Here is a 23,691-nt window from a genome sequence, read left to right as displayed (position 1 = left end):
TTGACGTTTAAGATTTTTAGCCCGGGACATTAGTTTATTATGTATAACTTTTGTAATATTTATATTCTCTGCATATAGAAGTCGCAGAATTTATAAGTTAGCAATGAAATTATATTTTCTATTCACTAGCTTATTGATTGTTTGTTTTTTAAATTTTAAAATTAGGTTCAGCACTAGCTTATTGATTGTCTTGAGACCTTTAAATAGGAAGGTAAATCTTCAAATATTTTGAAAAGTCTTCAAAATGTCTCCATGAAATAAATGTCTTCACAGAGATTCAAATGTCTTTAAATTGAAGACATGTATTCAAATCTGGCATCCCTGCTCGCGATACACAGCACTAACAAGAGCAGGAAACGAGCGTGCGTGCTTAACGATTATGTGGAAAGTTGCTCTGGTCAGCCATAGGGATCAATGGTCAACTTCCGAAAACCCTCATATTTTACCGTATTCTAAATATCAAAATATCCCAAAGAGTGCGGTGAAGAACAATCCCTTGATCAGCAGTAATTTATTTAAGGAAGTTAGCAATTCCATTCTTCCAACCTACATGCTTCAATTGGGTGTATTTTATATCACCAGCAGGAATATATATATACACAAGTTACGCGGTTTTTCACGCAGTGCATAGGATTTACGCCTTTTTTATAATTTACGCGGTATTGACATTCCCGCGTAAGAATTGACTTCAGTGTATTGTATGTTTTTTATTATTGACAAATGTTCATCTTATCATTCCGTTGACATATAGGTACCAAAATTTGAAAAGGGCTTTTTATCTGTAAAAACTCACCCGCTAATTATAAATCATTACCCTTATTCTTGTTTACGTACGAACGCGCTTTCGAACGAAAGCTGATGCGCATTCTCGTTTACGCCAGCAAAATCAAATGGGGAAAAGATTCGAACGAACTGCATTCGTTCGAAAGTTTCGTTCGTCCGTAAACAAGAATAGGGGTGCATATCTTATAAAAAGGGCTATAAAGAAATCCAAAACATGTCTTTGCAATTTGTATGGCAGAATTCACTTTTATTTTGTACTAGCAGACCCGACGAACTTCGTTTCACCTAAAATTGATTTATTCTCTTATTCGTTCTCGAGCTATGCAGAAATTTCTGTTTCATTTGTATGGGAGCCCCCCTTTCCAAAGTGAGGAGGGGTCTCAAATCATCTTAAGAACCTTACCCGGCCCCAAAAAGAACTGCATACAAATTTTCACGCCGATCGGATCAGTAGTTTCCGAGTCTATAAGGGTCAGACAGACAGAAATTCATTCATTTTTATGTATATAGATGAGTCACATACATTACTTACATAACCAGCTGCAAAACAAATAAATGCTAGCATCTTTGTTTTAATTCATCCTTTGCAGAAAATTCTCCACTGAGCATCGACAGTGGTAACCCATTATATCATGACGTGTATCGACGATCGATAGAAGAGCCTCAAGCATTCTGGGGAGAACTCGCAGAGCAACTGATTGATTGGGATAAACCATGGGACAGTGTAATCGATGATAGTAATCGACCATTCACAAAATGGTAAGTTATAGAACACCTACAACTTTATTTAAATTTTCTAATGTTTGTGTGACCAATTACCAATGACCATTTATATACGCTGGGAGTGTGGGTATCTTAAACTCGTCAAAACTTGTGGGAGTATATATGCAGCCTCTTGGATAGATATAAGTCATTTCCTATCGAAAACTCTCTAAACATCTGCTCTCTGATATCATCTAATGAACCTAATGGAAAGCGGTTCGAAATATTGTATATATGTATAGTTGAATCAATGACCTGTTTAAATATGATTTTTCAACTTTTTTGGCAGAAAAGAAATACCAACGTAAGAGTTCGGTGGCTCAAGTCCATATCGAAGTACGTAACGTATTTATCTAAGTTAAACAAATCAAATAAATCAGTCACATGTAATTCCCAACAGATTTTCATGCAATAACATTCCCTCCCACAGAAAGCTATGATGAAGTCAACATGGCTTATCGCACATGTAGGTTGTTGTTAGCGTGGTACGTCGGTAGTGCTTTCAACTGTTGCTTGCTATTCTTCGCCGTAATTGGATGATAAGGTGAAGCATGCAAGATGCCAAAAACTGTCCGGCAATGAAATTCCCGCAGCAGAGATTTCATATCCCATCTGCTTCATGCTGTTGAACACGGTTTTTAAGGAGATTTGCTCATCCTTCCAGGACTTACATGATACTGGATCACTCACGTAGTTACGCCCCTGTTTCGAACGATAAGCGTGCTTTTTTAATGTGTTGTACTTTTTACAACGGTACGAATTCCAGAAGGTAAAAGAAAAGTAAATTTTGACATGGGGTAGGCTTTTGAATATTTACCATAATCCGGTGGCAAATTGATTACTCTGGTATCAAGGTACTAAGCTATAACAACTTTCAAAGGCCCTTCTATTAATTTTGTATGAAAAGGAAACTTTGTCAAACAATCAACTATTTAGATGTTTCATATCATTTTCGTATTATATTATTATTTGTGATCTGTGTTTTTTATTGATGTTAGATTTCAGTTAAATAGGGATTGCGTAAATACAGGGGTCTGTCTAAAATTTACGGACTTACTTTTTGTATTTTTCTCATGATAGTTTTTGAAACTTATGTCTCTTTCAAAAAATTTCTCTAATTTTAAATTGAGAAGGTATGAGATTTTTCCAAATCTTTTTTTCATAAGCTAGATATCAATTCATGAGGCATGACAAACTTCAATAGAGATAATAAACTATAGAGGAAGATTGTCGCTGTCGTCACTAGCGAAACATCTTTTGCTGGCGAGGATAGGGCGCTGAATGTTACGAATTAAAAATCAGTACGTTTTGACAGTTAGGTACCCAACATGTTTGGGAACGAGAACAAAGGGAACCCCAGCGACAATCGTCCTCTATAGTTTATTACCTCTATTCAAACTTCACACGCTCTAATGTGCCTACAACTTTATCTAACCAGACATTGCTGTAAATATGTAACCTGAAAAGTGAAAGGCAAAATGTCATTCAAATGACATTATGTCAAATGACAGTAACATTTTGGAGAAATTTCACTCTCTAGCTTCAGATTCTATTTTACGAGCAATGTACTTTGAGGCAGAAATGTAGAACTACTCAAGCGTTATGAGAAAACGCAGAAATAATAATTATCAACCGAAACATAAGATCGCGGCGATCGATTCATTGTCATCATCGAAAAATGACCACTCGGGTTATTTTGAGATCTCTTTTTTAAAATAACTTTATTTGCTAATTATCTAATATATGGTTTCCCAAACTGTGGGTCCCGACCCCCAGGGGGGTCGCGAGCGGATTGTTGGTGGGTCGCGTAGAACAAATATTAATTGCAGCTCGAATGCCGAACCTTTTGATCATTTTTTTCGGGAACATAATTTCAAGTTCAAACCGCATTTGTTTTTAAATATTCATCACCACGCTATTTTAGAAAACATTTATGCCTAAAAGCTGTCCCCTTAATGAAGTAAAATAAAAACATTTTTACAAACAATATCATGTTTGTCATTTTTTGCATTTGTACATGAAGGTAACGAAAATATTTTTGTAAAACTTGCCGAAACAGATGACATTCTGATTCAATTAATGCCTAATACTACTTGGTATTTTTTTTTTCATAGGTGGGTCGCGAGACATATAGAATCTTGTTAGGTGGGTCGCATACCCAAAAGTTTGGGAAGCTCTGATCTAATATGTACATGCATTCATCTCTTAGACTAGGTGTTCCGTGTTTTTAACACTATCGATTTTTGTCTAAAATTGGAAATTATTTTGTTGGACATTTGTTGCAATGTCTCAATCAGAGGCGCATCCACGTTCCGAGTCGTGGGTAGGACAAATAGAAAATGTCGATTTGGGCAACAGTTGGGCAACGATTCGCAGGCGTTACAAGACTTTTTTGTCACTTACATCCGTTAACACAAATAATAATTTTGGACTGATCACTGGGAGCAAGGCACTCTTCAACAGTCGAGATCTATCCTTACCCCGTTCTTGTGAATGCTGGAGCGAAAAGAATGGTTAATTGGAACACCTATACTTAATAAAGGAGCAGAGAACTCTACGTCCTCCCATCGATGCCACGGGAGGTTTCGTAACTGTTAGTGTGAAAGCTGTAACGGTAGGAATGGTTTTGGTAGAACGTGAAACACAGAAAGAACTAAGGTATACAGAATAGGAAAGGGCGAGTCTGTGATCGAACCCATGATCTCCCGATCATAGGTAGAAACGATAGCCGCTAGACCACCGATCATGTCTCCGATTTGGGCAACAGTTCTGGTATTGAGAAATCAATGCAAATTTTACCTATACTGCCGCTGAAAGCATAACTGTACCATGTTGATATGAAATCCATTTCAAAATGGAAAAGTTATGCTTGCAATATAATCAATTCTAAAAATAATCAGAACTTGAAAAGTTCTTGTGGCCTGAATATTTATATAGGTAATTTGATAAAATTTCCTCGATTTTTAGGAGAAATATTGCTTTTCCATTATCGATTATCGAATAAATTTACAAGCTTCTGTTTTTGAAGCTCAGAACCCTTTAAGAGCGGCCTTCGGTATGTTTCTGGTTACTCAGATTTCACTAGATCTTTTGAGATTTTAAGAAGACTTTTTCCGTTTGCTTTTAATAATCCATTCAATCGTGTTTTATCATTATTTATAAAATATTTAATTAATCGCATTTGTAGATTTCTACAACTTCTATTTCACCTCTGTAAAACCTAGACATCTTTTAGCGCTTTAGGGATTTTAAAGTGCCTGAAGTCCTGATCAACAATCAGTAGTCTATTTCTTTAGGATCCCAAAAACATCTATAATTATTGTTTGGATTCTTGCCATTAAATGACTTCATATGTTCTTACCACAATCATGGGAAGGACAATGCTTTGACTGTCCCACCTAGGAAAATTCATGCGTAGGACATGTCCTACCTGTCCCACCCACTCCCGGCGCCACTAGTCTCAATATTAGAAATTCTATGACGTTCATTGGTATTATACCACGGAGGAAACTTCAGAATCATTTTCAAAATTTTATTTTGAATCTTCTGAAGTGCCTTCTTTCTGGTATTGCAGCAACTAGTCCATATTGGCACAGCTTACAACATGGCTGGTCTTAAAATTTGTTTGTAAATCAAAAGTTTCTTAAGACAATGTTATGATTTTCTGTTTATAAGTGGATAAAGACACTTAATATATTCGTTACATTTGGCTTGAATGCCTTCAATGTGACTTTCAAAAGTTTATTTTTGATCAAAAGTCCCAAATATTTAGCTTCGCTAGACCAATTAATTGGAATACCATTCATAGTGACACGAAGGCTTCGCCCTTTGGCTGAAAGGCCCGTGTCATCTGCAAACAAAGATTTTTGACACCCTGGTAGTAAATCGGTCAGTCAGTCAGAAGTAAAAATGTTATACAATATGGGCCCCAGTATGCTGCCTTGGGGAACACCAGCTCTTAATCACTGTCAGTCACTGAATACGACCTTACTGTTGAGCTCATGGTACAATCATGTGGTGGAATTAAATGGGATGATACAAACTCGTCTTATGACAAGTGAAGACATTCCACCAAAAAGCTCCAAATAATTTTCTTAACAACTTTGGCGTTTTTCTATTTAACTGGAAAGTATGCCAATTGAAAACATTTGTTAAATAGATTCACCAAAAAGGATAAAGAGCTCTCATAAGGTTTTTTGATAAATATCCCTAGTAGCACAGTTTAGACGGGTTTGGTTGCAGCAACTCAAATATAACTAGATTTAGTTTTTTTTGTGTCTTTATTAAGGAGACTTTCAGCCCGAGGCTGGCTCGTCTCCGGATAACTAGATTTAGTTCTGATTGGATTACTAATGGCTTCTTGTGATATTTCAAACGTCATAGGAAGGTGATCAAAGTCAAAGTCAGCATGAGTTACCAATTGGCCACACAGCTGACTTGAATTCGTTAAAACTAAATCAATTGTAGAAGGATTTCGACTGGAAGACAAACAAGTTGGTCCATTGGGATATTGGATAGTATAATATCCCGCAGAACAATCTTCAAATAAAACCTTACCATTGGAATTGCTTTGAGCATTATTCCATGAACGGTGTTTGGCATTGAAGTCACCAATTATGAAAAATTTGGATTTGTTGCGAGTTAGAATTTGAAGATCAGCTCTCACCAAATTCCTTTGCTGCCCATTGCACTGGAAAGGCAAGTATGCAGTAATAAAAGAGAATTGTCCAAAATGTGTTTCAACAGAAACTACCAAGGTTTCGAAAACTTTGGTTTGAAAAGAAGAATATAGTAACTGTTTATGTTTGATACGTCTATTAATGACAATGGCGACCTCACCACAGGCGCTGTTAAGACGTTGATTTCGGTAAATAAAATAATTTGGATCTCTTTTGATGAAAAGACCAGGTTTTAAATATATTTCAGTTATAATGGCAATGTGCACATTATGAACTGATAGGAAGTTGAATAATCCATCTTCCTTACCCTTTTAATGAAAAAGCATCATGAGGACCCATTTACAAACTACATGACGTTTTAGGTTGTGGGAGGGTACTTGTCTGAGCGTTAAGGACTTTATAAATTTCAGAATCCTACCATACATGAAGCATCACTAGAGGCTTGGTGTGGATAGAGTTTAGCGTTATGTAATTTGCGAATGAAACTTAACCGCTGAGTGGATTAACCTGTTTTAACAAAAATTCTTAGCAACTGAATCGCAAGCATCGGATATTCTATCTGCAGCTTTCGGTTATTTTCTCCAGTACGGGTTATTGGTGAGAATGTTTTGATTTTAGAGTTTCACCTATACTAACGTAGTGCTACAAATCGAAAGCGCATGCCACCATTTGGCTACGGGTGCCCCCAGTATTGTCCAAAAAAGTTTTGGTTAATTATGTCGCTATACTAATGGAAATTGTGAAATAAAAATGATAGTTGACATAGTGTGGTTGTTATCCATCCATCTGATGTGCGAAAGCAGGTATGTTCATTCAGAAAACTCTTTTATTGGGCAAAAGAAAAACTCTAGCACAGCCAGCCTGCATAAGTCAACGAAACATGGCTGCTAAAAAACCGAGTCAAAGTTATTTTTCACGCAAGATAATTGCTTTCAATAGTTTAAGAAGTGTATAAATCTAGAGTTATGAAGCAGATATATGTTTGATACACTTTTCTAAAGAAGCAATGGTTAATATCTTCCTACAAATCGACGTATTATCGCTGAAATATTGATTAATTTGCGTGATGAGCCAATGTTACATCCAGGGCCAACATTACCGCCGGTTACCCTATTTAAAGCATCGCCATCACAGAATAGATCCTAAGCTGAAAGTCAGTTGTTGTTGCGAAGCAATCTGACTTTTGTGAGCAAAATTGCAAAGAAAACAGAAATGCTCATTATTGATATTGATGTTATTCTTTTACGTGTTAAATTGAATTTCCCACAATTCACTTTACTTATGGGTCCTGTACACCTCCGGTGGTGCAAAGGGCCGACTATCGACTAAAGGCTATCGCTTTAACCTGTTGCCAGGTTAGATTTCGGTCGACTTCTTTTATTTCTTTATTGAGGCTTCGCCGCCATGAGCCTCTGGGTCTGCCTCTGCTGCGATGTCCCGCTGGGTTCCAGTCTAATGCTTGTTTACAGATTTCGTTTCCGCCCCTACGTAGAGTGTGGCCGACCCAGCCCCACTTCCGATCCCGAATTTCTGTTGCTATCGGCCTCTGGTGACAACGACGATGGAGCTCGTTGTTTGAGATCCAGTTGTGAGGCCACCAGGCCCGAATTATATACCGCAGGCATCTGTTAATGAACACCTGCAGCCGTTGAGTGTTCTCCACTGATACACACCATGTTTCGCTAGCGTATAACAGCACAGATTTCACGTTAGAGTTGAAAATTCGTATTTTTGTGCGTTCACTTATCTGCCTGTTTTTCCAGACACAATTCAGTATTTCCCTAATAACTTTTGTTGCCAGCATCAAATCGTTTAGCAACAACGACGATATTTTCCCTTGTTAAATTTCCTATGTTGCTAATGTATTCATACATTGTAAGAGCCTAATGGGCAATGATGCGGAACGGTTTTGCACAACAGTTACTGTTTTCATAGCAATTTTTATACAAGCTTCAAACTGCTTGTGCTCAGTTAAATTACATCCAAATTAGCTAAAAATTTATGACGATTATTAAAATAGCAAATTCCATCGTTTAAGCATAGGGGAGCAAAAAAGTTCAAATTTGAATCACTCTACTGTACAGTCACCTTAACCTCGTGTATCTTTAGTCTCACTAAGTAGATAGATTGTTTTTAATACAACAATATTAGCATATATCTGTATATAGCATATATAGCGCAGTGTTTCAAATGATGCACATAAAAATCATATCTGAAAACAATATTAAAAAAAAATCAGAAAGGTCGCTTATTTAGTATGTGTAATTTTTTGTCTTTGATGCCCTCCTTAGGTAAGACGCGCGGCTACAAAGCAAGATCATGCTGAGGGTGGTTGGGTTCGATTCCCGGTGCCAGTCTAGGCAATTTTCGGATTGGAAATTGTCTCGACTTCTCTGGGCATAAAAGTATCATCGTGTTAGCCTAATGATATACGAATGCAAAAATGGTAACCTGGCTTAGAAACCTCGCAGTTAATAACTGTGGAAGTGCTTAATGAACATTAAGCTGCGAGGCGGCTCTGTCCCAGTGTTGGGATGTAATGCCAATAAAAAGAAGAAGAATCGTTGGTCCATACTATTAAACGCCGCAAACGGATTTAAAGTTTATCAAAGGGTGATTTTTAACAGCACTTCAAAGTTTGGAATACCCGTTTTAGCTTTCCCCGGTATATCTTATTCGTTCTGGAAGCGAAAAATATCTACAATGTCTAGTCTTGACATTTGAAGCTATCCGATATCCAACTAGATGTCATAAAAAATCAAGATAAAAAAATGTACACATGTTATTCATCAGCTATCAACTTTACACAAACTGATTACCTAATTCAAGGTACGTCGGAGGTCAGCTTAACGCTTGCTATAACGCTTTGGACCGTCATGTACAAAACAACAAAGGTAATAAGATCGCACTTATCCACGATAGCCCCATGACAAATACCATACGCCGAGTAACATACAATGAACTTTATGAAAAGGTATGTTGTACAACATCTTCAATTTGATTATAAAAAGTCATAACAAGCATCCAAATAATCAAGGTTTCTAGGCTAGCTGGCGGTTTGAAGAAATTAGGCGTTAAAAAAGGAGACAGAGTCGTGATATATATGCCATTGATACCTGAAGCAATCATGGCAATGCTAGCTACAGTTAGACTTGGTGCAATACATTCTGTGGTATTTGGAGGTTTGTGCAACTATGTTTAATCATGTTAACTATTTATCAATTACCTTTTTATTGACAGGATTCGCTGCTAGTGAACTTTGTACACGCATTGAACACGCCGAACCAAAGGTTATAATAGCTACAAATTGTGGAATAGAGCCAAATAAAATAATCCATTACCTGGATATTCTTCATGAAGCCGTTGAAATGTCGAAGTGGAAACCACGCACAAATGTAATATTTCAGCGTACGAATATTTTGGTTTCTGACTTGGATAAACGAATGGACGTAACCTGGGAGTCTACACTAGACGAACCTACGGGGTGTGTTCCAGTGGAAGCAAACGACCCATTGTATATTTTGTACACTTCTGGCACAACTGGTATGACAAATCCAATAAGATAGAAGTGGGACATCATGAATTGCGTAAACGTCGTTGTTTTAAATTGCGTTCGCACGGCGTGATGACCTACCTTTTGTTGAAGACTGAGTCCGCTAGGGCTGAAATGGTAATTTACATTCATTGACAAATTTATAGATAAGCCGAAAGGAATCACTCGTCCTACTGGTGGTCATCTGGTAACGCTAATGTATACTATGGATACTATATATGGCATTCAACCGGATGATGTATGGTGGAATGCATCGGATTTGGGTTGGGTAGTCGGCCATTCGTACATATGTTACGGCCCATTACTTTATGGTGCTACTAGCGTAATGTACGAAGGGAAACCGGACCGGACACCAGATCCTGGTCAATATTTTCGCCTGATCGATCAGCATAAAGTTACTGCACTTTTCTCCGTTCCAACCTCATTCCGAGTGCTGCGACGAACTGACCCAGATGTGAAATTCGGGAAAAAATATAATATGAAATCACTTCGCACCATATTCATTGCCGGTGAACATTGCGATTCGGAAACAAAGGTGACAGGTAAAATTCCTGAGTGTAAGAATAAAAAAGGCAATAATTTAATTTCGTTTACAGATGTGGATTGAGAAAACCTTCAAAGTGCCGGTGTTGAACAATTGGTGGCAGACTGAAACAGGATCAGCCATGACAGCAACGTGCGTTGGACTTGCGCAAAATCTAAATCCTCCAAATTTTACTACGGGTCTGCCATTCTGTGGATATGACAGTAAGCATTATATATTATGTCTAGAATATTAATTTAAAAATATACAATTGTCTAGTTCAAGTATCTCATATATGAAGGGTATATGTTTACTTAAGGAGTTCGTTTAACTTTGCACACTAACCATCTTGACCAGCTATCTGAAAAGAATTATTTTTTCTCCTTTTATGTGGAGACAGACAAGAAAATTAAACGTATTACTTGTAAAACGCTTGTGGATAATTTGAGTAATAATTCATAGTCTGATTAATGAACATAGTAATAGCACGCAACTCCTGGACATCATAAAAACACGTTGATCCAAAAACGAATGCTTGAAAACATTCGCAAAAAATACGACTATGCTACGTAGCATCTTTACTCAAACTCAAGGTATAAGGGAGGATATCAAGTGAAATTTTGAAGTAAGTGTGAATATCCGCACAGGAATTTTGGTATACACGTGGAGTAAGAAACAATATTGAGATAGGAGTGTTTTAGATCACGGTTATTCTGACGGTATTCTTTCAGCCTTGTTAAATGTCTAAAACTTACTGCTGTATTCCAGTGAAAGCATAACCATATATATATATATATATATATATATCCCCCGCTTTTTATCTCATTTGCTCAAATCTCAGAAAAGAAATACTTCTCACAAAACTGATGTCGAACAGGAGTTCTTAACTAGCTATTACAAGGAGAAGTTTTGACTAAATTCAAAATAACGTAACTTTGCTCAACAAAATTTGATTTTGATCAAATCGGAACCATCGGCCGCAGAAGTTCTTCAAGTTTTTTTTGTTATATAACATCGGTTCTCAACCTGGGGTACCTTCGCTGGCCTCAGGGGGTACCTCGAGCAAAAATGCGTAATGGCGGATGTATTACAATTCCAAAGAAAAACTCCTTGATAAAGTTTTAATATTTTTTGTATCTAAAACTTTGTATTGTACATAATATGCATGGCAATCAGTCTAATCAAAGTCAGTTAAAAACTTTTGAATCATGTCCACTCCAAGCAGTACAACGTACGAAGGGCTGTGGGACAAAAGATAAAAAGGATAAAAACGACAAATGAACAAATTTGAAAAATCTTCATACATACATGTAACATACCTGATTTTGACCAAATGTTGAATAATATGCTTCTAGACTAAAATCTAGAATATAAAGGTTCAGATTTTTTCAAGAAGCTCGGAAGTCTCCTTTCAAGAGGCTCGGAAGCCTCCTTTCAAGAGGCTCGGAAGCCTCCTTTCAAGAGGCTCGGAAGCCTCCTTTCAAGAGACTCGGAAGTCTCATTTCAAGAGGCTCGGAAGCCCCCTTTCAAGAGGCTTGGAAGCCTCCTTTCAAGAGGCTCGGAAGCCTCCTTGCAAGAGGCTCGGAAGTCTCCTTTCAAGAGGCTCGGAAGCCTCCTTTCAAGAGGTTCGGAAGCCTCCTTTCAAGAGGCTCGGAAGCCTCCTTGCAAGAGGCTCGGAAGCCTCCTTGCAAGAGGCTCAGAAGTCTCCTTTCAAGAGGCTCAGCCTCCTTTCAAAAGGCTCAGAAGCCTCCTTTCAAGAGACTCAGAAGCCTCCTTTCAAGAGGCTCAGGCCTCCTTCAAGAGGCTCAGGAAGCCTCCTTTCAAGAGGCTCAAGCCTCCTTTCAAGAGGCTCAAGCCTCATTGCAAAGGCTCAGAAGCCTCCTTTCAAGAGGCTCTCAGCCTCATTTCAAGAGGCTCAAGCCTCCTTTCAAGAGGCTCAGGCCTCCTTTCAAGAGGCTCAGAAGCCTCCTTCAAGAGGCTCAGGAAGCCTCCTTTCAAGAGGCTCAGAAGCCTCCTTTCAAGAGGCTCAGGAAGCCTCCTTTCAAGAGGCTCAGAAGCCTCCTTTCAAGAGGCTCAGGAAGCCTCCTTTCAAGAGGCTCGAGAGCCTCCTTCAAGAGGCTCAGAAGCCTCCTTTCAAGAGGCTCAGGAAGCCTCCTTTCAAGAGGCTCAGCCTCCTTTCAAGAGGCTCAGGAAGCCTCCTTTCAAGAGGCTCAGAAGCCTCCTTTCAAGAGGCTCAGAAGCCTCCTTTCAAGAGGCTCAGAGCCTCCTTTCAAGAGGCTCGGAAGCCTCCTTTCAAGAGGCTCAAGCCTCCTTTCAAGAGGCTCAGGCCTCCTTTCAAGAGGCTCAGAAGCCTCCTTTCAAGAGGCTCAGAAGCCTCCTTTCAAGAGGCCTCAAGCCTCCTTTCAAGAGGCCTCAGCCTCCTTTCAAGAGGCCTGGAAGCCTCCTTTCAAGAGGCTCGGAAGCTTCCTTTCAAGAGGCTCGGAAGCCTCCTTTCAAGAGGCTCGGAAGCCTCCTTTCAAGAGGCTCGGAAGCCTCCTTTCAAGAGGCTCGGAAGCCTCCTTTCAAGAGGCTCGGAAGCCTCCAAAAGTCTTCGAAGTCTTGTGGGAAACTAGATCTATAAAATTAGTTTGAATTTGAAAGTTTCACGGAATAACGAAAATTTCAGACAATTCTCTAGAGAGCCGTATATTCTGTTAGTTTTCAGGTCAGGGAACGTCCACAAATTACGTAACGCTTAGAGGGGGGAGGGGGGGTTGAGTGAAGTGTGACGATCCATACAAAATTTTCGGAAGCTTCATACAAATAGTGTGACATAGGGGGGAGGGGGGGTTGAAAAAGTCCAATTTTGGCGTTACGTAATTAATGGATCTTCCCTCAGATCTTATGAAATACCGCCGTCGGGGGTAACAATGGGTCAACTACTAATAATGCTTGTAGAATAGATTAAATGCATCTGAGAACAAGAAAACTAAATTATAAGAGACCTTTTTGAACGATTTTGTCATCCGACCTTCAGACTGTCGGTAAGAGCGGTGATCCATTCTCACCCACAGATGCATTGTCACTTACAGCGAAAAAAATAGGGGGTACCTGAATGAAAGCATAAGTTCGAAGGGGTACCTCTTAAGAAAAAGGTTGAGAACCGCTGTTATATAATAACGAATTCCAAGAGTTCCTTTATTTAGTCTTCTTTGTCTACGAAGAAGCGTTCGACTGTCCCAATCACTGGTGCACTCTCAACTGGATCAGAAATATCGAGCTACATCATCGTTGTCACCAAAGACCGATAGCAACTGAAACAAAATCTGTAAACAAGTACTAGACTGGAACTCAGCTGGCATCACAGCAGAGGCAGGCCCAAAGGCTCATGTCGTCGCAGCCTCAATAAAGAAATAAAATAAGTCGACCGAAATCTAACTTGGCAACAGATTAAGTCGTTAGCTGACCACCGCCCAGCATAGAGATCTAGTCGGGGAGAATAAATTAAAGCGTGGCTTTTCATAGTTTTGATACAGATCAACAGATCTCTGTCAGGACATCCAGGCATCGTTGGGGTTTTGTCACAAGCACTCTGATTACTTTAACTTTGTAGACTAGAGAGGTGTTATCTGCCAACAGTGACAGGATGCCATATCGGAGGTGAACAACAGGAGCTCGAAAACAGTGCCCTGGCGAACGCTAATGGTATTTACCAGGTAGCTGGACAAATAGTAACACTGTAGTTTGTACACCCTCCTATGATACGGAATGCCTTTTTGCCCAGAGTGAAACCAAGGCGGATGGAGACAACCTTTTTCCGGCTGAGGCTGGCTTTGGCAGGTATTGAGCAATAAGCCGCGACGAGCGTGATGGTGCCAACAAAAGTAGTGATTTCTACACCGATGGCCTTGATGACACTCAGCTGGAAGCTGTAGTCTCTCGGCTGCTCCGACGATAAATTGTATGGGAATTTATGCTAAGCACTGGTTCAACGGAGAGCCGGCCGTCTTGATTATTGAAGAAAGACACGTTTTTTTCTTCTCTGTGCGTATAATTCTGCCCAACATTGATCAGAATGCCGCAGTGAACGGACGAGGAGCGTCACCCCAAAAAACGTGATCGTCAGCTTTCTCGGTATGAAATTGTGTTTTAAATTGCATAGTATGCTCAGCAAGTATGTTGCATACATCAAGGGTACCATTTTACAAAATTTATTTTTTTATTAATTTACTCAAAAGTGAGAAAGAATTTTTTTTTCAAAATTGGTTGTAACAAAAATGGCGTCTTCGGGAAAGTTGTCACGAATATTGTACAGAAAAACTTTGTCAAAAACACTACGGCTCTATCTATTGAAACGAACAAAATATGACTCAATTTTAGATAATACAGTAATTTTAACCGACAAACACATGAATAACTATGAACTGCCTATTTTTTTAGGTCAACGATGTTTACGTTTTCCTCACTTATCTACACCCTTTTTCTTTTGTATTTTTGATTTATAATAACTTTTTCTTCCTAGTTTTTATCGTTCCGGTTTGGTCCTACGGTCTATTGGATTTTGTCTTTCCTTTTTTCATAATTATTCAACAAATTAACCCTCTAATTAGATTATGATAATGACTTGTATTGCAACTTCTTACTACTCTATACGATCTTTGTACAGTATTTCCACTATTTCCAATATTTAGGTTCAAAATTGATCTAGAACTCATTTCACTTACAAAACTTTTCGTATCGCAAATTTGAGTTTCTGGCTAGCATAAAAGAAGTCGTTTGGCTCGATCATGGTTTGTTACCACTGGGTGTAAGCTACCAGTAAGCTTATAACATTGAATTTTTTTCTAGTGTGGGATAAAGGTATTAGAGGCTCACCGGCAGAAAAATCTATAATGGGAAGGATGCTTGTGGAGGACCTAGTCAAACATTTAGACCTACTAATTTTCGTCTACTTCATTTTTTGTATTTTAAGTTTGTAATTGCTGCTTTCACGTCCATTAGATTTTATGCTCATGTCTCATTCCTTTTTTGTCTTTCTCGTACAACAAAGTTGTACTGAAAGGCTATCATTTCACTCCAAGAAAAAACATTTTGAACTGCACTGTAAACAATATATTTTGTATCTGATTCTGTTTTAAATTCCCAATAAAATAAGTTATTTTTGTAAATAATTTGTAAGCTTTTGGTTTCAAGTATGGGAAGATCCATTAATTACGTAACGCAACAATTGGGCATTTTCAACCCCCTCCCCCTATGAACACTTCTTGTATGAAACATCTGAAAATTTTGTATGGACCGTCACGCTTCGCTCACCCCCCCTCTAAGCGTTACGTAATGTGTGGACGCTCCCTATTGGTTTATATAAACTTAGATATTTTAACAACAACCTGTACCAAGTTTCTAACAAATTTTGTTTTTGAAATTTGATATAACAAAATAACAACATAATAAACAACATAAATCGTGTTTCAAACATAGTAAAATAACATATTATTTAATTTATTATTTATTCAGACTAAGGCCGAAGTGGCCTGTGCGGTATATAAGAGTCTTCTCCATTCGGCTCGGTCCATGGCTACACGTCGCCAACCACGCAGTCTACGGAGGGTCCGCAAGTCATCTTCCACCTGATCGATCCACCTTGCCCGCTGCGCACCTAGCCTTCTTGTGCCCGTCGGATCGTTGTCGAGAACCATTTTCACCGGGTTGTTGTCCGACATTCTGGCTACGTGCCCGGCCCACCGCAGTCGTCCGATTTTCGCGGTGTGAACGATGAATGGTTCTCCCAACAGCTGATGCAACTCGTAGTTCATTCGCCTCCTCCATGTACCGTCCGCCATCTGCACCCCACCATAGATGGTAAGCAGCACTTTCCTTTCGAAAACTCCGAGTGCGCGTTGATCCTCCACGAGCATCGTCCAGGTCTCGTGTCCGTAGAGGACTTCCGGTCTAATGAGCGTTTTGTAGATTGTCAGTTTGGTACGGCGGCGAAGTCTATACGATCGGAGCGTCTTGCGGAGTCCAAAGTAAGTACGATTTCCAGCTACTATGCGTCTCCGAATTTCTCTGCTGGTATCATTTTCGGCAGTCACCAGTGAACCCAAGTACACAAATTCTTCTACCACCTCGATTTCGTCACCACCGATGCCAACTCTCGGTGGGTGGCTCACATTGTCTTCTCTTGAACCTCTTCCTATCATGTACTTCGTCTTCGACGTGTTGATGACTAGTCCGATCCGCTTGGCTTCCCTTTTCAGTCTGATGTAGGCTTCCTCCATCTTCTCAAAGTTACGTGCCATAATATCTATGTCGTCAGCGAAGCCAAATAGCTGGACGGACTTATTGAAAATTGTGCCACTCGTGTTAATCCCTGCTCTTCGTATTACCCCTTCCAAAGCGATGTTGAATAGCAGACACGAAAGACCATCACCTTGCCGTAACCCTCTGCGAGTTTCGAAGGGATTCAAGAATGCCCCTGAAACTCGAACTACACACGTCACCCGATCCATCGTCGCTTTGATCAACCGTGTCAGTTTATCCGGAAATCCGTTTTCGTGCATTAGCTGCCATAGCTGGTTCCGTTCGATTGTATCATATGCGGCTTTGAAGTCGATGAATAGATGATGTGTGGGCACGTTGTATTCGCGACATTTCTGCAGTACTTGGCGAATGGTGAACACCTGGTCCGTGGTGGAGCGTTCGCCCATAAAACCCGCCTGGTACTGCCCCACGAACTCCCTTGCAATTGGTACTAGTCGACGGCATAAAATTTGGGAGAGTACCTTTTAGGCGGCGTTCAGCAATGTGATTGCGCGGTAGTTGCTACAATCCAGCTTATCGCCCTTTTTGTAGATGGGACAAACGACACCTTTCATCCACTCCTGCGGCAAAACTTCCTCCTCCCAAATCTTGGTAATAACCCAGTGCAGCGCTCTAGCCAGTGCACACTGGTTCAGAAGCCCCCAAAACGTGCGTTTTTTAGTTTTCGACCTGAAAACTACATTTTAGAGTCATGATGTCTTCAGAAGAGTTGAAGGATATTTCTTGGGCTTGCTTTTGATAAGAAAATATCAATGATCTATCCACCTTGAAGGGCGGTAAGGAATGAAAAATTTACGCAGATGTACAAAAGCAGTGGTTGTTCTCTGCAATGTTATAAAGAATGTGAATTGGAACATCTTTTCTGAAGACACAATATTTGACAAACGGTTTTGTAAGGAATTAGAGCACGTTTTGTATGAATGACCCCCAAAAATCATATTTTGAGCATAACTTTTTAGAAAATGATTTTAGCACTATGGTTTATTTTAGAAAGTTGTGCATAATGACAAAAAACATGTTTGTCTAGAAGACTACTTTGATCTATCTTGAAACCTGTCAATGTTATTAAGGAATCTTCAGAAAAAATAGTCAATTTTCACATCAACACACCACGAAAAGCGGCAAGAGGCGGCAAGCCAAACAGCCACCATCTGAAAGATTCGGGTTTAGGCTACCGAATGCACATTGTTTTGTTTTGTTCCGTCGTGTTCCACTATTGTTTTGAATCAACTTAAAATAGTCCTTAATGTACGTTTTTCAGTACAACTGTTACGTAAACAATTAAGTGGCTAACATGATTTGTTATTTATTGCAAAGTAACCGTCTCGATCAAGAAGAAACGGCCTCCACATTTAAGACGAACGGCTGTCATTTGTCGAGATTGTAGCCATGCAATAAATAACTAATCATGTTAGCCACTTTTAATGAATCGCCTGCTTCGAGCGTGCTTACAGCGGCACACTAAGAGTTCACTTTCCGAAATCAATATGGCGAAAGGTATCTAAGATTCGATTTCTCAAAATTAAGCACCTTCATCGAAAAAATATTTGATAGGCGACCTTCCTACACAACTGGTACCAAATAGGTTTTCGTGAAAAGTTCCTACTTTTGAGAAATCACGCCTTAGATGCCTTTCGCCATACAAATTTCTGGTGGTTAACTCATGCTGGTTATTTGCGCATATACGATAGCGCCTGGATGTGGCAGCGACGGGTAGAAAATCAGCCACTGCCAATAATTCATTGTTTACGTAACAATTGTACTGAAAAACGTACATTAAGGACTATTTTAATTTGATTCAAAACAATAGTGGAACACGATGGAACAAAACAAAACATTGTGCATTCGGTAGCTTAAAACCGAATCTTTCAGATGGTGGCTGTTTGGCTTGCAGCTTCTTGCCGCTTTTCACGGTGTTTTGATGTGAAAATTGACTATTTTTTCTAAAGATTCCTTAATAACTTTGACAGGTTTCAAGATAGATCAAAGTAGTCTTCTAGACAAACATGTTTTTTGTCATTATGCACAACTTTCTAGAATAAACCATAGTGCTAAAATCATTTCTAAAAAAGTTATGCTCAAAATATGATTTTTGGGGGTCATTCATACAAAACGTGCTCTAATTCCTTCATAAAACCGTTTGTCAAATATTGTGTCTTCAGAAAAGATGTTCCAATTCACATTCTTTACAACATTGCAGAGAACAACCACTGCTTTTGTACATCTGCGTAAATTTTTTATTTCATACCGCCCTTCAAGGTGGATAGATCATTGATATTTTCTTATCAAAAGAAAGCCCAAGAAACATCCTTCAACTATTCTGAAGACATCATGACTCTAAAATGTAGTTTTCAGATCGAAAACTAAAAAACGCACGTTTTGGGGGCTCCTGAACCAGTGTGCAGTGCCTCACCACCGTGTTTAAATAGCTCTCCTGGTAGTTGGTCAACCCCAGGGGCTTTGTTGTTCTTCAGCCGACCAATCTCCTCCTGGATTTCCTGGAGATCCGGGCCGGTAGAATTATGTCCTGTGCGCGTTCCCCCAGGTCCATCACCATACTTCCATCTTCGTCTGCCACATCGCCATTCAGGTGCTCTTCGTAGTGCTGCCGTCACCTTTGGATCACCTCACGCTCGTTCGTAAGAAGGTTCCCGTTTATGTCCTTACACATATCAGGCTGTGGCACGTGGCCCTTACGCGAACGGTTCAACTTCTCATAGAACTTTCGTGTGTTATTAGCGCGGTACAGTTGCTCCGTCTCTTCACGGTCTCGATCTTCCTGCTGACGCTTTTTCCTCCGAAAAATCTAGTTTTATCTGTTCCGCGCCCGTTTATATCGTGCCTCGTTCGCCCTCGTGCGGTGTTGCAGCAATCTCGCCCATGCTGCATTCTTCTCTTCTACTAACTGCTCACATTCGCCGTCATACCAGTCGTAATGCTGGGTATACCCGTAATGCTGGGTAGACACCTTTACGTGGTGTGTTACGGGGTAAGATCTACCACGGTTACATTGCCAGCTACAGGCACATCCTGACCCAACGAATACCTTCCTCATTATCCAAATCCGTGGTACTTATGAGGGTGTCGCTAAGTCGGTGGCCTCTCGTTAAGTTAGTACTACATCAACACTTCCTTCCTCTCCCTTGTTACGGTGAAGATGGACGTGGCCAGGAGTAGTAATCCTCATGCTTTTGTTATTTTTGTTTAAGACTGGAATCAAGAACCACTCCCCTTCTTAATTTCTGATAGCATTCTAGATAAGGATCTCAAAAGTTAAACATGAGTATCACTAGTGTCCAATCTACGAATTACACCGTAACAATGCTAATGCTAATGCTAATGCTATGCTACATTCGCCGTCATACCAGTCGTTTCTCTGATCCGGGGGCACCGTGACAAGTGCAGCGGTTGCGGTGCTACCAATGGCGGATCGAATATCTCTCCAGCCATCTTCAAGAGATGCTGCGCCTAGCTGCTCTTCCGTTGGGAGTGCCACTTCCAGCTGCTGCGCATATTCTTGGGCTAGTCTACCGTCTTGTAGCCGCCCAATGTTAAGCCGCGGCATAATGCAACGAGGTAGTGGTCGGATTCAATATTCGCACTGCGGTAAGTGCGGACGTTCGTGATGTTGGAGAAGAATTTACCGTCGATTAGAACGTGGTCGATTTGGTTTTCCGTTTCTTGGTTAGGTGATCTCCATGTGGCCTTGTGGATATTTTTGCGGGGAAATAAGGTGCTTCGGACTACCATTCCGCGGGAGGCTGCGAAGTTTATGCATCGTTGGACGTTGTCATTCGCACACCGTGCAGACTATCCGGTCCGATGACCGGTCTATACATTTCCTCCCTTCCTACCTGCGCGTTCATGTCACCGATGACGATTTTGACGTCCCGCAGTGGGCATCCATCGTATGTCTGCTCCAGCTGTGCGTAGAACGCTTATTTCTCGTCGTCGGGTCTCCCTTCGTGTGGGCAGTGCACGTTGATGATGCTATAGTTGAAGAGACGGTCTTTAATCCTCAGCTTGCACATCCTAACGTTGATTGGCTGCCACCCAATCACGCGTTGGCGCATCTTATCCAGCACTATGAAGCCGGTTCCCAGCTCGTTGGTGGTGCCACAGCTTTGGTAGAAGGTAGCCGCCCGATGCCCGCTTTTCCACACTTTCTGTCCTGTCTCCTGCAGCGCCACGACGTCGAAGTTGCGGGGATGTAATTCATCGTAGATCATCCTGTCGCAACCTGCGAAACCTATCGACTTGCAGTTCCATGTTCCAGCTTCCAATCGTGATCCTTTATTCGTCGCCTAGGTCTTTCCCGATTATATCGAGTCGCATTATCTCTTATATTGTTCATAATGAATGGTTTTCCAGGCGGCTAATTGGGCCAGCGCAAACCTCCTGTCTCGCCGGAGGGCCGTCGTGTCAGGGCTGTTTAGCGTCCCACCTAACACCAGGACTTGGGCTTGTGCGCTTTGAGCGGCACACGGTCGCTTTGGCGGAGCCTACTTGCGGATAGATGCAGCTTTTTATAGAGGTTTAACAGGGCCCACTGTCAAACCCCACCACAACCTAGGCAGGCGCCACAACTCGCAGATAGCCTGGGGAGGGATCGTCAAGCCCTTGGACATAGTCCCTGCTGCCCCTAAAATAACATATGTTGATATAATTTTGATATGACCTTCTAGTCGGATATGCTTTGCACCAAAAGGTCAAACTAATTGAGGTCATGCACTAATTATGTAAGGACTTTGAGGGATGGAAAGTAATCTACCGCTTCATGCCCTACAAAATCTTTGAAAAAATCATACTGTGATGGAACCCCGAAAAATCCTCTACTTAAGGTGATTATACAATCAAGCCATGTGGTGAATTTTAAATTCACCACACGCTTTTCTTTTCCTATTATCAAAAGTTCAAATCTTGCGTAATAATTTTCGTACAATGCTGAAATTAAAGTCGATTGTTAAGCATAAGTAAGCAAACGATCTACGTATGTCTCATCCCCATGGGCGTTGTGGTTCTCTCAATTCGTGCTCTTGAAAAATCACTAGAAAAAAGCACGTGGTTTCCAAGAAGGCCGATTTGTGGCTTTGTTGTATAACCACCTTAATAGAAACTATCTGGTTAAGAGATTTTATATGTTTATACTATAGCAACTATAGCAACTAAGGAAACTTATAGGTATATATTGAGATGTTTTTTTTATCATTTCTAGTCAGAGTGTTACATCCAGATGGAACTGAAGCTGATTCTAATGAATTGGGTCGTCTAGTAGTGAAACTGCCACTTCCACCAGGGACCATGTCTACCCTTTATAAGAACGCAGAATTATTCGAAAATCTGTATTTCCAGAAATATCCTGTAAGTTCATATGTATGTGTTCTAAAAATAGCCACATATTTAAAATTCTTTTTTTTTTTAAATTAGGGATTCTACGACACTATGGATGCGGGATACAAGGACAAGAAAGGTTACGTTTTTGTTACCGCCCGAGATGACGACGTAATAAATGTAGCTGGTCATAGGATATCAACGTCGAGCTTGGAAGATGCAGTATTGAGGTATATTATTTTGATTCATGCGCTTATCTAAAAAGAAACTCGATCTCAGCCAAAAAGTCACACTAGGTAATTCTCAGGAAACATAAGATGTTTTCTGACGCATACGAAACTAAAAAAAACAATTTTCAATGCTCGAATGTTCTAAAGCTTTCACTTTTTTTGATAGGCATCCCGATATAGCTGATTCTGCTGTTTTTGGGGTGCCAGAGCCAACAAAAGGACAAATCCCACTATGCCTTTACGTTATTAAGGAGGGAGTGAGTAAAGCTACTGCCAAACTTTCAGTAGAGCTTATTACATTGATACGAGAAGTGATTGGCCCCATTGCAGCCTTTCGGTTGGTGGGCAGAGTTGATGGTCTTCCAAGGACCAGATCAGGTAATCTTTGCAAATGTGCTAAATCAGGATATTATTTTCACACAACGTTTGTATTCTTCACAGGGAAAACAATGCGAAAGGCTATGGCGGACTTTGCTGCCAATAAAACAGTGATTTTACCTGCAACAATTGAGGATGTTGAAGTTTTTGAGGACATTAGACGAGCATTACAAGAACTAGGTTACGCTATGAATGCCCCAATGCCAGTTGTTGGCAATAAAAAATAGGAATATTATTTACCATTTAATGATTTGGCTTATAAATTTTTTACTTTCTTGAACGATTATAACAAATAAATGTTAAGGAATTATGTATTAAATAATAAGTAATGATGTATTTAAATAAAATATTTATAATTGAATATGTTATATGGCCTGCCTGATATTTATCTCTACAGTTGGTAGAACAAATTTATCGATAATAAACCGTTGGAAAAAGCCACTCTTGAAATAGTTCCTAAATTTCTTTTATCGACAATTTGGAAACAACACACACAACCAGCGGAAATTAGTTTACAGTTCTTTTTTTGTTTAGGAAATATTACGCTCCTTCTCCCGTAGGCATAAAACCTCTATTTTTTTTGTATATCAACAGTTCACAACCAAATGATACATACATGATAACCTTAAAACTAAAAATTGATGACAAACACTAGATTTTACAATACAATCTTAATACATTATTACTACGTCTAACATAACAAAAGGCTCAACTTATGATTGGTTTATTTTGGAAATAATTTGTACGGGACATGGGGAGACGAATAAAATTGTGGCAGCGAAGATCACGACGACGAATATCAATATTTATAAGACGGAGTAAACTACAACACTCAACGTTTGAGAGCAGAAGGTCAGATACAAATGAAGCCTTTGCGACATCACGCCGCAGATACAGCGGTTAAAGTCCTATGAGTTTGCAACGATCCTCGTATCTTGGGAGGTTCTGAGGACAGCAGACAAGAGACAAGAGACGAAGAGCAAAACGAACAAACTTACGCTGGATAGACTCAATGCGTTGGGTGCCATTTTGATAGTATGGGGACCACACTACGGCTGCGAATTCTAATATTGGTCTAACTATAGAGCAATATAAAGCTTTCAAACAGAGCACATTTGTGAAGTTTTTAGTAACTCGAAATAGAAATCCAAG

General features: G+C 40.0%; 1 protein-coding gene across 1 annotated transcript in view; it reads left to right on the top strand.

Annotated features, from left to right (window-relative positions):
- The window catches only part of LOC134224897 (acyl-CoA synthetase short-chain family member 3, mitochondrial), a 29,980-nt gene extending 6,725 nt beyond the window's left edge, over positions 1-23,255 (top strand). The window contains exons 2-11 of the mRNA XM_062704544.1: positions 1,374-1,542; positions 9,054-9,198; positions 9,262-9,406; positions 9,465-9,767; positions 9,924-10,312; positions 10,374-10,524; positions 21,816-21,961; positions 22,028-22,161; positions 22,328-22,539; positions 22,603-23,255. Of these exons, the coding sequence (XP_062560528.1) occupies positions 1,374-1,542; positions 9,054-9,198; positions 9,262-9,406; positions 9,465-9,767; positions 9,924-10,312; positions 10,374-10,524; positions 21,816-21,961; positions 22,028-22,161; positions 22,328-22,539; positions 22,603-22,766 (1,958 nt within the window). The 3' untranslated portion in view covers positions 22,767-23,255. The remainder of the gene's footprint in view (positions 1-1,373; positions 1,543-9,053; positions 9,199-9,261; positions 9,407-9,464; positions 9,768-9,923; positions 10,313-10,373; positions 10,525-21,815; positions 21,962-22,027; positions 22,162-22,327; positions 22,540-22,602) is intronic.
- Positions 23,256-23,691: the final 436 nt, after the last annotated feature.

The sequence above is a fragment of the Armigeres subalbatus genome, chromosome 3 (assembly GCF_024139115.2).
Source record: "Armigeres subalbatus isolate Guangzhou_Male chromosome 3, GZ_Asu_2, whole genome shotgun sequence".
Taxonomy (NCBI): domain Eukaryota; kingdom Metazoa; phylum Arthropoda; class Insecta; order Diptera; family Culicidae; genus Armigeres; species Armigeres subalbatus.
This window is presented reverse-complemented; position numbering and strand designations above follow the sequence as displayed.